Source organism: Phoca vitulina, unplaced genomic scaffold, assembly GCF_004348235.1.
Source record: "Phoca vitulina isolate PV1807 unplaced genomic scaffold, GSC_HSeal_1.0 scaffold11, whole genome shotgun sequence".
NCBI lineage: Eukaryota > Metazoa > Chordata > Mammalia > Carnivora > Phocidae > Phoca > Phoca vitulina.
The window spans coordinates 28,847,328-28,865,240 of record NW_022589714.1 but is presented as its reverse complement, the minus strand read 5'-3'; the positions used below and the strand labels follow the sequence as shown (position 1 = coordinate 28,865,240).

The 17,913-nt window shown below is 36.8% G+C and overlaps 1 protein-coding gene across 1 annotated transcript in view; it reads left to right on the top strand.

The window, feature by feature from the left end:
- The window catches only part of GFRAL (GDNF family receptor alpha like), a 65,092-nt gene that overhangs the window by 21,414 nt on the left and 25,765 nt on the right, over nucleotides 1–17,913 (top strand). Inside the window, exon 6 of the mRNA XM_032410094.1 lies at nucleotides 4,047–4,297. Within this exon, the coding sequence (XP_032265985.1) occupies nucleotides 4,047–4,297 (251 nt within the window). The remainder of the gene's footprint in view (nucleotides 1–4,046; nucleotides 4,298–17,913) is intronic.

Sequence of the window (17,913 nt, the reverse complement as noted above, 5' to 3'; positions counted from 1 at the left end):
ATCTTTTGTGTGGTAAGAAATCCACAGTTAAGTGGGCCTCTTTGGACGAGTAAGAAAATACAGAAAAGAATGAGAGTACTGAATAAATCTGATGAATCAAAATGATTTGTAACATTGATGTTACCAGGTTAAAGGAGTTTTATTTAAACAACCAACATTAAACATATAATTTATGGTTTCATCTTTTGCTTCTTCTTGGAATAATTCTTCATATCAATTTGCCCAGTGTCTTGAATTTTATTTAATTTCATTTAAATAAATAAAACTCCATAAATAGCAAAACCACTTAAAGATCAAAATAAACATTTAATGTGGAAGAGTAGTCTAGTGTGTGATATCTCAGAGTAAGGATTGTCACATTTGTCACCTTGCTTTGACCATTGGCAAGTGAGCTGAAAGATTTAATATCAACTGCCCGAAGGGATGGATTCTTGGTAAACCGCTTTCTTTTAGAATTTAACTATCTCCACTCCTTTACTCTGCCATTCCAACTTTCAGAGTAGCTCCAGATCTTATAAATATTCGTCAAAAAAGACAATTGCTTTCCTACAACACACATTCTGTAAGATAAGGGGTAGAGATCTAAGCAGAGTGCTAGAACATTGGTGTATTTTTTGTTTCAAATTATCACATAGATGGCCAAAGTTCTTAAGAATGTCTTATTGAAGATTCTATTTTATAAAAGTTTATCAGTTAGTTTGAGGCTTTTTAATTATATCTCTTGAGTGAATAATAAAATTAATGATAAAAATATGTCTTACAAGGCAATTTAGATATCCTTATTTAGTGAAAAAAGTTCTTATTTAGTGAAATACTGTATTTCATTGACTCTAAGATGCAATTTTTTCTTACACATTTTAATATCCCTAACAGCTTTGGAATGAGTCTTAAGCTCAATGACAAGAAAATATTTATGAAATTAAAACAATAATTTAATTTCCAACAAGTTATTTTAGTTATAATAAGATAATGGTATTTCCTATGGTCAATGAAATAGGATGAAAATGTTTGATTACACTATTTTTATCATCACAAATAGAATATTTATATCTGTCAATCATCTATCTACACTAACAATGAAAACTAGTAATATTTTAGCGAGCCAGGAAAACTTTTTTTAAAGCAATCCCTGTAAAAATACTAGATGTCTCCATGAATTGGTACCCAGTGCCAAGACTGTAGGTATCCTACCTCATTATCCTAAAGTTATTTGCATTCTTTCAGAATGTCATATATCTAAGCTTCCCTATCAAATTAGGTATTTTAATGGCAAGTGATGGGATCTGCTCTTAGAGTCCTTGAGAAGCCCCCTGATGGATTCTGAAGCACACACTCCTGAAAAAACTCATCTTGGCGTCAACACCTTCTCAGATTGATTGGTACAGAGCTGGTAATTTTTCTCCACCAGGACGCCTGGGTTTAACCACCTTTCTGAAATGCTTGGTGCACAGTCTGCAAAATCAGAGTCCCTTAAAAGATGTCATCCTGTTTCCCTCCACCTTTGAATAGCTTGCAATTAACTTTTATGATTTTTAATGTACATATACATGTCTCTTCTTGTATAATTTCTGTCTTTCATGGATTAATTCAAAAAATAAGAACTGTGTACTTTAGATTTCTTTTCACTGTGAGCAAATAATCCCTTAATGAATATTTTATAGAGGCAATGGAAATATTATGCAATATTAGTAGTCAAGATGAAAAGACAAATCCTGTCATTTTCTCAAGCAAATTTTGCCTTAGGGAGATTTCCAGGATTTATATTAACTTATTGTTAATGTAATTCAGATGGAAAAAAATCCAAATTCTTCAGTGAGGATGTTAAGTCTTTCATCTGCTACCTTTTTTGCCAAAGAGCTTATATGTGCAGAGAGGAGAGCATTTGGTCTTAAAATAAAACTTCTGTCCCTGTTCCAGATTCTCCAGAACAGGAGAGGTTTTGAAACTCCTTTATTTATTTGAAAAGGCCAAAGAAGGCTGTATAAAGACCATTTTATCAATCAATTTTGTCTCATAAAGATGTATACTGAGAAATGAGATTGTTTTGCCAATTATAAATGTTTAGGCGCTTACAGAAAATTATAATACATTATATTTTCATATAATACATTATATTTTCATATATTTCATATATATATTTCATATTTTCAAATATGAAAAATTTTCATATTTTCATGAACTCAAGAAAGTAGTGAAACAATATTTGCTTAAAAATATTCTACTTTTTAAAAATAAAAATCTGCAATGTACACACTTATTTTAAGTGCCATGGAGTACTTACAAAATCTGATGACATATTAGGTCACAAATCCATGTGCAGAAATTATACCAACCACATTCTTTACATTTCATAATGTAACTGGAAATCAATAGCAAAAATGAAAACAAAATAAGTCCATTTTAAAAATTACCTTTAAATAATTGTTTGAACAAAATACAACATAGAATATCAAGAAAGCAGAATATTAAGAAAATAAGGATAACGAAACATTATACAGCAAAACATTTAAACCTGAAACAGAATTTCTATCATATAAAATATTTTTTGCCATATTTAAATCCTTTTCAAATCATGTAGGTAATGTGTAGTAATTTTATGATTTTTTAATTTAATTTAATTTTTTAAAATTTTATTTATTTATTTGTCAGAGAAAGTGAGAGCACAAGGAGGAGGACTGGCAGGCAAAGGGAGAAGGAGGCTCCCCGCTGAGCAAGGATCCCAATGCAGGACTGGATCCCAGGACCCTGGGATCATGACCTGAGCCAAAGGCAGATGCTTAACTTATTGAGCCACCCAGGCATCCCTGATTTTTTAATTTTAAAATATCCCTTAATTCAGCATATTTTGCAGAATTTCACAACTAATTTTCTGAATGAAATAACTTCCATGAGTAGATAACTCACACAACTTAACTGTAGCAAAATACATATTTAAAAATGAATAAATGGCACCGAGGTACAAATCTATTCTCTATCAACTCATAAATGATAATCCACACTGTCAATACTTATATTTACATGATATTTTCTATATAACCTTTAATTGCATTAAAGGAACATATTTGTTCTTCTGGCTCAAAACTTTTGTAGGATTTTCTTAAATATAAATTTTAATAGATACTAATTATTTTGTCCATTACATTAAAAAGCTGATTACTTTAAGGTTACTTAAAATATGCAATTATTAAAAATAATATTTATGGATTTAAGCAGCACCATGTAGACAAATAAGCTCATGATAAATGTCTATTTACTCAGAGGGTTTTCATGCTTGTTTGATGGTGATCTATCCAAGAAAGGGTAAGAAGTAATTTTAGGTGATAAATATTAAGTAGGAAGATTAATATCCTTGGTTCCACTGAGGATATCTTCTTTCTGTGAAAGTTTTGAAAATGAAATTATTGTACTTTATCCAGACTTTCTTTCAAAGCTAGTATAGCACGAATCAAATACGTAGTCAGAAAAGTTATGAATTGATGTCATTCTAATGGATTATCTCAGTCATTAAGTAAACTCCTAATTTTCACGTTAAATTAGCTCTTGCTGCCAGAGAAGCTCAAAGTATTTTATAAAGTCTAATTAGTCTGCTCAGAAATATTGAGAAAAAGAGTACAGTACCTTCCATCCTGTGGGAGAACTGGCTGGAAAGATCAAGAGCCTTATATGAAATCACTTGGTGTGAGATAGTGGCCAAAGGCTAGCCATAAAAGCACATTCTGCCTCAGAAATACTGCTACTAATTCCACCAAGTAGTTCATACTGCAAATCGTCACCCATTGAAACAAAATTAGTAGTGAAGGATGATTCAACCAGGGAATCCTAAACTTAGCCTCTGTCTTTCATTGCAAAAGGAAAATAATTCACAATGTTTCTCTACTCGGACAGTCTCTATTGGGATGCTTGTATGTACTAACTTTGTTTTCAGCTATGTATTGGCATTTAGAAGGCCTTTTGTTTGATGCCAGTCTTTCATTAGGTGAGGCAGCACCACATGCTATTGCAAGATAATATTATTCAGGCTAATCCCATTTCTTGATTCTTTCTAGGAGGCGCTATAGAACATTTCAGTCAAAATGCTGGCAGCATGTGACTAGAAAGTGCCATGAAGATGAGCTCTGCATCAGTACCTTAAGCCCCCAGGACCTCATTTGCTCGGGAAGTGATGACTGCAAAGCAGCTTACATTGGTACCTTTGGGACAGTCCTTCAAGTACAGTGTACCTGTAGGACCATTACACAAAGTGAAGAGTCTCTGTGCAAGATTTTCCAACATATGCTTCATAGAAGATCATGTTTTGGTAAGTTATATATATGTAGTAAATTATACACTTTTTTTTTTTGTCTATGCAGCACAAAGTGATAATCTAGCATAGAAAATTTAACAAAGACAACCTTATGTTTGCTATTCCATGTTTTTTATTTTTTAAAAGATTTTATTTATTTGAGAGAGAGAGAGTGAGTGAATGAGAAAGAGAGCACAAGGGGCGCAGGTTGAGGAGGCAGAGGGAGGTGGGGCACAGGTTGAGGAGGCAGAGGGAGAAGCAGACTCCCTGCTGAGCAAGGAGCCTGACGTGGGGCTTGATCCTAGGACCGTGGGATCATGACCTGAGCCAAAGGCAGATGCCCAGCTGACTGAGCTGCCCAGGTGCCCCTGCTATTCCATTTTAAAATATATCTTCTGATTATGTTTTGTGTATTTGCTCTTTTACTCATTTATATGTGAGTGGCAGATGTTTTTTAATGTCTATGATTGGTCACTCCTAGGTATTATTTACTGATTTAAATATCAACAGTATGCAAGGTTTATCCTACAAAATTACCGAATATGTCAGTTATCTATCGTGAATAACACCACCAAAATGTAGTAGCTTAAAATAACCATTTATTGGCTCATAATTTTGCACAATGGGCTTAGCTTAGTTGGGTGGTTTTTCTGATGGTCTTGCTTGGGGGACACTCAGAGTAGCTACTGTTAGCTACTCAGCTGAGGCCAGGTGGTCCAAGATGGTGTCCAGCAAGCGCTACTGGTTGGGATGCACGATTCTCCCCCATGTGTCCTCTTTAGCAGTTGACCCTGGACTCTTACACAGGTGACAGCAGCATTCCTAGCAGCTAAGCCCCTATCTGCATGTACTTATCAATTGTCTGCCTCTGTCACATTTGCTAATGTCTCATTGGACAGAGAAAGTCCCATGGCCAAATCCAGAATCACTGTGAGAGGAAACTATACAAGGATGTATATTTTTAAGGTTGGATTCTTTGGGCGATCATTAATTTAATAATCTAATACGGCTGTCCCAACCTCTGTAAAACATTGACTTTTGGATTTAGTTTTTCCACTCTTGGTCTTACCATGTCTGCTGATCTACCCGTAATGAGAGGATGGAAACACATTTTTTAAAGCTATTATTTACCCAATTTTAAGAATAAAAAAACTGAGATTTAGGAATTTAACTAATGTATCCAGAGCCTCAGAATGAGCAAATGGTTGACAGGGATATGTGTATGAGTTTTAGAGAAAAAAATCTAAGGATGTGATTACACACTAATTCAGACTTCTCTATCATCCATCTTCAAGGGTTTGTCCTTATAACTATCCATGTCTTAAAATACCCCCAGGCCCGTTGGCTCCTCATTGTAACCATGGAACCTGCAAATACCATTCCCAGGAGAAAATAATAGATGTTTACTGTTTTACTGCAAACCAGATATTTATATTTACCCATAAATTTGACAGATACAGATATGAATATGTCTATACCATACCAATTTAACCATACATAGATACACAGATTTTAAATGTTTTCTTTTTTCTTAGATACTAAAGAGATACACATTAACTAATGTGATCAAAATTGTGATTTGTTGTGTATTAGGTAATAGATACACAACTCAGAGTGTATGGTTTTAATTCTTACGAGGTCTCTATGGAATTTCTACAATTTCTATAATTAGCACTATTTGAAATCAAATTTCATATTCAATTGAAATCATGATACAGACTGGAAAATTGTAACTCTACATGTGTTGAGTCATATTCTGTAATAATCTTCTTCTCTGATTAATATTAGGTGGCTAATTCTGTTAGAACTAAAGGTACTTATACTGAATGGCTCATAGCATTATAGAAGGAAATACCAAATAAAAAAATTTAAACCAGCAGAAATACATACAGTTACATTACCATGGTAATTTATAAGTGGGTTTCTCCATATTAAATGATATCCGGGAAAAAAAATATGAAAATCCTACAAGTCAGCAATAACTCAGTTCCTAAAAATGCCATTCCCAACAACCTAATTCTAGTTCCAAGCCTGGTTTTCTCCCATATTTTTTTTTTTTTATTATTATTATGTTTTGTTAATCACCATACATTACATCATTAGTTTTTGATAGTGCTCCATGATTCATTGTTTGCGTATAACGCCCAGTGCTCCATGCAGTACGTGCCCTCTTTAATACCCATCACCGGGCTAACCCATCCCTCCACCACCCTCCCCTCCAGAACCCTCAGTTTGTTTCTCAGAGTCCATAGTCTCTCATGGTTCATCTCCCCCTCCGATTTCCCCCCCTTCATTTTTCCCTTCCTGCTATCTTCTTTTTTTTTTTTTTTAACATAAATGTATTATTTGTCTCAGAGGTACAGGTCTGTGATTCAACAGTCTTACACAATTCACAGTGCTCACCATAGAACATACCCTCCCCAATGTCTATCACCCAGCCACCCCTTGCCTCCCACCCCCCACCACTCCAGCAACCCTCAGTTTGTTTCCTGAGATTAAGAATTCCTCATACTAGTGAGGTCATACGATACATGTCTTTCTCTGATTTATTTCACTCAGCATAATACCCTCCAGTTGTATCCACGACATTGCAAATGGCAAGATTACATTCCTTTTGATGGCTGCATAATATTCCATTGTATATAGATACACCACATCTTCTTTATCCATTCATCTGTCGATGGACAGCTTGGCTCTTTCCATAGTTTGGCTATTGTGGACATTACTGCTATAAACATCAGGGTGCACATACCCCTTCGGATCCCTACATTTGTATCTTTGGGGTAAGTACCTGGTAGTGCAAATTGCTAGGTTGTAGGGTAGCTCTATTTTCAACTTTTTGAGGAAGCTCCATACTGTTTTCCAGAGTGGTTGCACCAGCTTGCATTCCCACCAACAGTGTAGGAGGGTTCCCCTTTCTCCACATCCCCACCAAGATCTGTCATTTCCTGACTTGTTAATTTTAGCCATTCTGACTGGTGTGAGGTGGTATCTCATTGAGGCTTTGATTTGGATTTCCCTGATGCCGAGCGATGTTGAGCACTTTTTCATGTGTCTGTTGGCCATTTGGATGTCTTCTTTGGAAAAATGTCTGTTCATGTCTTCTGCCCATTTCTTGATTGGATCATTTGTTCTTTGGGTGTTGAGTTTAAGAAATTCTTTATGGATTTTGGATACTAGCCCTTTATCTGATATGTCATTTGCAAATATCTTCTCCCATTCTGTAGGTTGTCTTTTGGTTTTGTTGACGGTTCCTTTTGCTGTGCAAAAGTTTTTATCTTGATGAAGTCCCAATAGTTCATTTTTGTCCTTGCTTCCCTTGCCTTTGGCGACGCTTCTAGGAAGAAGTTGCTGTGGCTGAGGTCGAAGAGGTTGCTGCCTGTGTTCTCCTTTAGGATTTTGAAGGACTCCTGTCTCACATTTAGGTCTTTCAACCATTTTGAGTCTGTTTTTGTGTGTGGTGTAAGGAAATGGCCCAGTTTCATTCTTCTGCATGTGGCTGTCCAATTTTCCCGACACCATTTGTTGAAGAGACTGTCTTTTTTCCATTGGACATTCTTTCCTGCTTTGTCAAAGATGAGTTGACCATAGAGTTGAGGGTCCATTTCTGGGCTCTCTAGTCTGTTCCATTGATCTATGTGTCTGTTTTTGTGCCAGTACCATACTGTCTTGGTGATGACAGCTTTGTAATAGAGCTTGAAGTCCAGAATTGTGATGCCACCAGCTTTGCTTTTCTTTTTCAACATTCCTCTGGCTATTCGGGGTCTTTTCTGGTTCCATACAAATTTTAGGATTATTTGCTCCATTTCTTTGAAAAAAGTTGATAGTATTTTGATAGGGATTCCATTGAATGTGTAGATTGCTCTAGGTAGCATTGACATCTTCACAATATTTGTTCTTCCAATCCATAAGCATGGGACGTTTTTCCATTTCTTTGTGTCTTCCTCAATTTCTTTCATGAGTATTTTACAGTTTTCTGAGTACAGATCCTTTGCCTCTTTGGTTAGATTTATTCCTAGGTATCTTATGGTTTTGGGTGCAATTGTAAATGGGATCGACTCCTTAATTTCTCTTTCTTCTGTCTTGTTGTTGGTGTATAGGAATGCCACTGATTTCTGTGCGTTGATTTTATATCCTGCCACTTTACTGAATTCTTGTATGAGTTCTAGCAGTTTTGGGGTGGAGTCTTTTGGGTTTTCCACATAAAGTATCATATAATCTGCAAAGAGTGAGAGTTTGACTCCTTCTTTGCTGATTTGGATGCCTTTGATTTCTTTTTGTTGTCTGATTGCTGTGGCTAGGACTTCTAGTACTATGTTGAATAGCAGTGGTGATAGTGGACATCCCTGCCGTGTTCCTGACCTTAGAGGGAAAGCTCTCAGTTTTTCCCCATTGAGAATGATATTCGCCGTGGGTTTTTCATAGATGGCTTTTATGATATTGAGGTATGTGGCCTCTATCCCTATACTCTGAAGAGTTTTGATCAAGAAAGGATACTGTACTTTGTCAAATGCTTTTTTGCATCTATTGAGAGGATCATATGGTTCTTGATCTTTCTTTTATTAATGTATTGTATCACATTGATTGATTTGCAGATGTTGAACCAACCTTGCAGCCCAGGGATAAATCTCCCTTGGTTGTGGTGAATAATCCTTTTAATGTACTGTTGGATCCTATTGGCTAGTATTTTGGTGAGAATTTTTGCATCCATGTTCATCAAGGATATTGGTCTGTAATTCTCCTTTTTGATGGGGTCTTTTTCTGTTTTGGGATCAAGGTAATGGTGGCCTCATAAAACGAGTTTGGAAGTTTTCCCTCCATTTCTAATTTTTGCAACAGTTTCAGAAGAATAGGTATTAATTCTTCTTGAAATGTTTGGTAGAATTCCCCTGGGAAGCCATCTGGCCCTGGGCTTTTGTTTCTTGGGAGATTTTTGATGACTGCTTCAATTTCCTTAGTGGTTATAGGTCTGTTCAGGTTTTCTATTTCTTCCTGGTTCAGTTTTGGTGGTTTATACTTCTCTAGGAATGCATCCATTTCTTCCAGATTATCTAATTTGCTGGCATAGAGTTGCTCATAATATGTTCTTAGAATTGTTTGTATTTCTTTGGTGTTGGTTGTGATCTCTCCTCTTTCGTTCATGATTTTGTTGATTTGGGTCATTTCTCTTTTCTTTTTGATAAGTCTGGCCAGGGGTTTATCAATCTTGTTAATTCTTTCAAAGAACCAGCTCCTAGTTTCGTTGATCTGTTCTACTGTTCTTTTGGATTCTATTTCATTGATTTCTGCTCTGATCTTTATTATTTCTCTTCTCCTGCTGGGTTTAGGTTTTATTTGCTGTTCTTTCTCCAGCTCCTTTAGGTGTAGGGTTAGGTTGTGTATTTGAGACCTTTCTTGTTTCTTGAGAAAAGCTTGTATTGCTATATACTTTCCTCTTAGGACTGCCTTTGCTGCATCCCAAAGATTTTGAACAGTTGTGTTTGCATTTTCGTTTGTTTCCATGAATTTTTTTAATTCTTTTTTAATTTCCTGGTTGACCCATTCATTCTTTAGTAGGATGCTCTTTAGCCTCCATGTATTTGAGTTCTTTCCGACTTTCTTCTTGTGATTGAGTTCTAGCTTCAAAGCATTGTGGTCTGAAAATATGCAGGGAATGGTCCCAATCTTTTGGTACTGGTTGAGACCTGATTTGTGACCTAGGATGTGATCTATTCTGGAGAATGTTCCATGGGCACTAGAGAAGAATGTGTATTCTGTTGCTTTGGGATGGAATGTTCTGAATATATCTGTGAGGTCCATTTGATCCAGTGTGTCATTTAAAGTCTTTATTTCCTTGTTGATCTTTTGCTTAGATGATCTGTCCATTTCAGTGAGGGGGATGTTAAAGTCCCCCACTATTATTGTATTTTTGTCGATGTGTTTCTTTGCTTTTGTTATTAATTGGCTTATATAATTGGCTGCTCCCATGTTAGGGGCATAGGTATTTACAATTGTTAGATCTTCTTGTTGGATAGACCCTTTAAGTGGGATATAGTATCCTTCCTCATCTCTTATTATAGTCTTTGGTTTAAAATCTAATTTGTCTGATATAAAGATTGCCACCCCAGCTTTATTTTGTTGTCCATTAGCATGGTAAATGGTTCCCCCCCACACTTTCAATCTGGAGGTGTTTTGGGGTCTAAAATGAGTCTCTTGCAGACAGCATATCAGTGGGTCTTGTTTTTTTATCCAATCTGATAGTCTGTGTCTTTTGATTGGGGCATTTAGCCTATTTACATTCAGGGTAACTATTGAAAGATATGAATTTAGTGCCATTGTATTGCCTGTAAGGTGACTGTTACTGTATATTGTCTGTGTTCCTTTCTGGTCTATGATACTTTTAGGCTCTCTCTTTGCTTAGAGGACCCCTTTCAATATTTCTTGTAGGGCTGGCTTCTTGTTTGCAAATTCCTTTAGTTTTTGTTTGTCCTGGAAACTTTTTATTTCTCCTTCTATTTTCAATGACAGCCTAGCTGGATATAGTATTCTTGGCTGCATATTTTTCTCATTTAGTGTTCTGAATATATCATGCCAGTCCTTTCTGGCCTGCCAGGTCTCTGTGGATAAGTCTGTTGCCAATCTAATGTTTCTACCATTGTATGTTATAGATCTCTGCTCCCAAGCTGTTTTCAGGATTTTTTTTCTCTTTGTCTCTGAGACTCGTAAGCGTTACTATTAGATGTTGGGGTGTTGACCTATTTTTATTGATTTTGAGGGGGTTCTCTGTGTCTCCTGGATTTTGATGCCTGTTTCCTTCCCCAAATTAGGGAAGTTCTTTGCTATAATTTGCTCCAATATACCTTCTGCCCCCCTCTCTCTTTCTTCTTCTTCTGGGATCTCAATTATTCTAATATTGTTTCATCTTATGGTATCACTTATCTCTCAAATTCTGCCCTCGTGATCCAGTAGTTGTTTTTCTCTCTTTTTCTCAGCTTCTTTATTTTCCATCATTTGGTCTTCTATCTCACTGATTCTGTCTTCTGCCTCATTTATCCTAGCAGTTAGAGCCTCCATTTTTTATTGAACCTCATTAATAGCCTTTTTGATATCGACTTGGTTAGATTTTAGTTCTTTTATTTCTCCAGAGAGGGTTTCTCTAATATCTTCCATGCTTTTTTCAAGCCCAGCTAGTATCTTTATAATCGTCATTCTGAACTCTAGTTCCAACATCTTACTAATGTGCATATTGATTAGGTCCCTGGAAGTTGGTACTGCCTCTTGTTCTTTTTGTTGAGGTGATTTTGTCCATCTTGTCATTTTGTCCAGCGGAGAATAGATGAATGAGAGAACAAAATGCTAACAGTGTAACAGTGACCCCAGAAAAACATACACTAAACAAATCAGAAGAGACCTGAAACTGGGGGAAAAGAAAGGGAAAGAAAGAAAAAAGAGAAAAAATGAAAAAGATAACGATTAAAAAAAAAAAGAATATGATCAAATATGATCAGGCTGGCAAATAGATCAGTGCCACACACTAGATTTTGGGTGTATTTTGGTCTCTTAGAAGAAAGTGCCTCCCAAAATTTTAAAGAACAAAAAGCTTGTATATGTAAAAAAATAAGGGTAAATAGGATGAAGGGATGGAATATGACTGTAAAGATGAAAATTATAATAGATTTTATAAAATGAATTGATAAAATAAGTTGGTTGAAAAAAGAAAGAAGAGAAAAAAAAAGGGAGACAATGTGATCAGGCAGGAGACTAGAATAAAGCCATACACTACAGATTTAGGGTATATTTTGGTCTGTTAGAAGAAACTGTATCCCAAAATTTTAAAGAGAGAAAAACTTATTCATATACCAAAAATAAGGTTAACTACTATGAAGGGATAGAATATGTCTCTAAAAAATGAAAAATAAAAAAGGTTTTTTAAAAAGGGATTGATAAGATGTTGGTTGAAAAAGGGAAAAAGAAAAATTCAAAAAAAAAAAGAAAAGAAAAAGAAAATTAAAAAAATTAACTTTGAAAGACTAAAGAATCATGGGAAAAAAAGCCATGGATTCTATGTGCAATGTTCCCCTAGCGCTGGAGTTCTGCTGTTCTCAAAGATCGGTAAACTTGGTCTTGGCTGGCTGTTCTTGCTGATCTTCTGGGGGAGGGGCCTGTTGCCGTGGTTCCCAAATGTCTTTGCCAGAGGTGGAATTGCCCCGCCCTTGCTGGTCAGGGCTAAGTAATCTGCTCGGGTTTGCTCTCAGGAGCTTTTGTTCCCTGCAAGCTTTCGGTACAGCTTTGGAGGACAAGAGTGAAAATGGCGGCCTCCCAATCTCCGCCCCAGAGGAGCCGAGAACTCGGGGCCCCACTTCTCAGTGCACCCCCAGAGAAAAGCAGTCAGTCACTCCTGTCTCCCCGGTCTCCAGCTGCACTCCGTGCTCACCTGGCCTGTGACCAAGCATTTCTGTCTCTGGCACCCAACCCCATGTGGAGTCTCCAAACCCAGCAGATCCCTGCGGTGTGCTCCCGCACCGCTCCTCCCGGGGGAGGAAGGGGAGTCTCCCCGGATCTGCCACTTGTTGGGTCCCTGCTGGAGGAGCAGTGGGCCGACAGTGCCGCGGATCTCAGTTTATGGCAACCCCGAGCCTAGAGCCCATGTCTCCGCTCCGTCTCTGCAGCTGGCTTCCCTGCTCCGATACCTGGGAGCTCTGCCGCATTCAGGCACCTCCGGTCTTTCTGTGACCCCGAGGGTCCTGAGACCACACTGTCCCAGCAAGTGTTGCACCCCCCGCTTAGCCACTGGAGCGACATCCCTCAGCGGAGCAGACTTCTCCCTTGTGTTTTTAATCATTGTTATACTTTACTTGCATTGTATTTAGCTGCTGTAACCTGTATACAGTGAAGAACATTTGTAGAAAAACAGCAGAAATGGACATTTAAAAAGCCATAAGCATCAAAGTACTATGTAATGTTTTGGAAAAATGAAAACTCAAAACTCTTCCGCTTTCTTTGCTCACTTAGACTAAACTTCATGAGATTTTCTTTTCAAACGTTACCTACTAAATATAGGAGTTTCAAGTGATAGGTTTGAAGAATTAAAGGAACGTTCGAGGCCTCCCATCACAGTTCTTGAATTAACAGGAAAAGTTTCAAAGCAAGACAAGAACTGAGTCCTTCGGCCTGGCTAGTTCTAACAAACCCTTATCCCTTGCTCCAGGTACTTGAGAAGAAGCACAACGACAGTTTTGAATGAACCATTTCTCTAATATGTTGCATCCTGACTTCTCACATCACTGTGGCATGCTCATGCATTATCACAATGATCCATCAGTGCAGCTCCTTTCCAAAGCTCTTGAGCTTCTGCTCACTCTACTTGAAAGGAGCGGAATGGAGTAGGGCTGAGAGCAGTTATGGAAGATTTTGTTTGGCTTAGAAGCATTATTTTTCAAACTCATTTGACCCCAGACCACAGGAGGCAATGCATGTTGCTTCAGGTTTTTATGTGCAATGTCATATATATAAAATTCTATTCCATTAATTGTTTTCAATGCTGACTACTACCCACTAACATGGGACTTCATGACTAGCTAATGTGTTGTTTACTGAAGTTTGAAAAACACTTGCTTAGAGCATAAACTCATCTGGAAATAATCTGCATTGAAATATCCAAGCCAGTCTTATAATAATTACAAATAATTATAGGGTAGCTAGCATTTATTGAATGCTTATTTTTGGTCACATCTTCTCATCTAGTCTTAACAATTCAGTGAGCTAGATACATTATTTTCTCTGTTTCACACATGAGGAAAAGGAAGCTAAGAGATGAAATGGCTTGCTCAGGGTTCTACACCCAGGAGCACAAGGCAGACTCAGGATCCAGACCCGGGCTGGCTGACTCGGAGCCCACTGTGTTCTCCTGCTGTGAAATGATAAAGACAAGCTTGTGTCTGCTGAGCATGCTCCAAAGCCCTCTCCGTGGGAACCTCTTAGTTCTGCTATCAGAACTAAGCTTTGAAAACACACAGAAGAACCCACCTCCATTCCTGCGTGCAGGACCAGATTTAGACAAATGAGCATCCTGAACAAACTGTGTATTTGGCCACTAACTTCCTTTTAACTCCACATTTCTAGATCCATACAGACTACCTTTTCTCTGATATCTTGCAACACAAAGCAAACTTGTGGCAGTTAGAGCTGAGAGAGAGGTGGGAAAATGGAAGAGAGAGGAACTGGTTAAGACAGAGAGGCCTCCAGAAGTGGAAGGAATCAAAGGAGCACTGCTGTGTTTCCTTGTTACGTTGAAGGATTCAGTCTGCAGGTGTGGGTGTACCTGGCACTAACAGGAATGTTCTCTTTTGCCTTGCTCAACGTTGTCTTTTTTAATGTCAACTGTAGTCATCTTAAAGAGATTTGGATACATCCCTATTCTGCCTCTAAAGACTCGCTTTTTTTTTTTCTTTTTGAAGAATGATTTTTAAAAAATAAAAATAAAAAGGGACTACCTTTCTCCATTAAATCCTACAGTGAATGGAAAGCATAACAATACAGAAATAACAGAAGTTTAAACAAAACTTAAAGAAAACAGAAATAAAAATAAATTCTTCCCCCAATCCCATTCTTTAGAGACTCAAGGTTAAGAAAGTTGGTGCACATTATTTTGAAACTTTTTTTCTTGTAATACATATATAACTTGATTACCTTGTGTGTGCCTAAACAGATGCCCCCCCTCACACTGACACACACATACACACATATTTTTTTAATGGAATGAAATTATACATAATTCTTTACAACTTGCTTTTTAACTTAAAAATATATGGGGGGCCATTTGGAAGTACGTACATATTCGATGGCTTTATTCTTTTTAAAGGCTGCATAGTATCCCACGGTATATGTGCACGCACACATGCGTGCATGTGTGTATACCATAATTTATTTAATCTATAACTAATAATGTGGACATTTAGGTTGAATGTGATTGTTTATTATGATAGGCATTGCTGCAATAAATGTTACTTCACATTTTAGTGGGCATTTCAATAGAGTAAATTTCAAACTGTGAGATTACTAGACCATAGGATTTTTATATTTTTAAATTTGGTAAAAATGAAAAAAAATGTTTGTTCCAATTACATTCTTAGAAAAATCTTAATGTTTTAATTTGCATTTTTATTATATGTGATTCTGAACAATTGTTCAGTGGTTTGTTGGAAATATTCTATTTCTTTGACCTACTCATATTCTTTGCCTGAAACATCTGCCTTTTTTAGTATTGGTAAGTGGATTTTTTGTTGCCTATATCAGAAATTTGTATTGATGTGTGAGGATTCACTAATCTGCACACCTTTTACAATAATCTTGATTTCGTAGTCTCTTATGGCAAAGTGATGATCTGTTATATTGTGGGCTTGGGCTCAGATCTTGACCCTGCTATGTGTTATCTGGGTTCTTGAATAGTCAACCATTCTTCAACTGGATAATTTCCACTGCCATTGTAAAAGATGTTTTTTAAGTGATTAATAGTTACCAAAGAAAAAGTAGAATACACAACCCAAAACTGACCCTTAAAATATAGATAACAAACTGGTGGTTGCCAGAGAGGAGGTGGGGGGGGGCGGGGAATGGGTGAAATAGGTGAAGGGGATTAAGAGTCCACTTGTGGTGATGAGCGCTGAGTAATGTATAGAATTGTGAATCCTTACGTTGTATAACTGAAACTAACATAACACGATGTTAACTATACCTGAAAAAAAAAATAATTTGGGAAAGATTTTTAAAAAATACATGTATGGAAAATAATATATCCACCATTCAGTTTAAGGTATAGAACATTATCATTATTTTTTAAGGTTTTTTTTAAAGATTTTATTTATTTATTTGAGAGGGAGGGCATGTGAGTGAGCTCCTAGAGGAGCAGAGGGAGAGGGACAAGCAGACTCCCTGCTGAGCACAGAGCCCCACGTGGTGTTTGATCCCAAAAACGCTGAGATCATGACCTGAGCCAAAATCAAGAGTCAGATACTTAATCCACAAAGCCACCCAGGCTCCCCTTTTTTTAAGTTTTTTGGAGTTTTACTTCATATCCCATCCTTTCTCCCCAAATTCAGAGGTAACCAATTGCACATCAGTACACACATGCATGATACATAACAGAAATTCACATGCATGATATTGTCTAGGCTCTCAATCTTTACTGCAGATGAGAATCACCAAGAGATTAAAAATTCTGAGGCCCAGTAAACCCAAAAAATTCCAATATGTGAAAGTAGGACATGGGTCAGTAGGGCTAGTCTCACGGGCATGTGGTCAATGTAGTCACACAGGCTCTGTGCTCAGAAGGGCCCTGAGCTTGGTGCTTCATGTTCTGCATACATCATCTTGCATTTTTTAATAATTGCATTATTGAATTTGTGTTTTGTAAATAAACTCCAATGGAGCATAAGCGAGGTGCTTAGAGGCTTAGCTCATATATGTTCCTGCCTCCTGCCACTTCCTAGGGACATACAGGTTCTCAACTGCCTGCCCCACCCGCTCAACACTCCTCCTCCCCCCACTCTTTACCTGCCACCAGACGTTTGTTTTTATATATTTTTAATGATATTGAGCCTTCCAGTACATATATGTAGATTTTCCTTGATGACTTTCAATAAGTTTTCATTATTTTCTCCATAAAAATAACTTCTCAATAATAATTTTCATGCATAACTTTGGCTATAATTATTTCTAGATATTACAATTGCTGCTGCAAATCACATCTTCCAAATCAAATCTATTCTATTTTCAAACTGTAGCTGAATAATAGAAATTGATTGATTATCATACATACATTTATATGCAGCAACTTTTTTAAACACAAGATTTAACAATTTTTGGAATTCTTTTGTATTTCCCATGTAATCATATGCTCCTCAATTATTATAGTTTTGTTTCCTCTATCTAATGCTCATACTTTTTTTTTTTTTTTTTTTTGTCGACCCCCATTCCACATCTAGGACCCACAGAAAAATGTTAAATATAAATGGTGACAGTGAGTACACTTTCCCTGTTCCTGACCTTAAGGGGCATTCTTTCAGCATTTTACCATGAAGTATTATGTTTGTCATTGTGTCTGTAGATACTCTGTATCAGAATAAAGAAGTTCCCTTCTATTCCTTGCCTATAACTTCCTCTTAAAAAATGAGTGCTGAATTTTAGTAAATGCTTTTTCTACATTTGCAGTTTTCATTTAAAACATATTCAGCATTTTCTAATCATATTCTTGTAAAAAAGCAATTGGTCATGGTGCCAATTTTCTCATACTATTAGAAATAGAAGTACTCTTCATTTCTAAATACATGCAAGGATCTCCATTTGTATGAAAAGGAAAGGAAAAAAGAAAAACGCTAATTAACATCCTATCTCCTCTCCTTTATAGCCAGATTCTCGAGAAGAGTTGCCTGTGTTCATTACTTCAATTTCTTTATCTCTTACATACTGATCCACCCAGTCCAGCCTGGTCTCTGGATATAGATCCCTTCACAAAAGATGTCTTACAAGGTACCATGTCAAAGATTCCAGAAGTCCTTGTCTTACTGGAATGTTAAGTCATTTCCAAGAATAGTTTAATTCCTTCTTGATACACATTTTTTTCACTTTTGGTTCTCATTCCTCTGATCAATCTG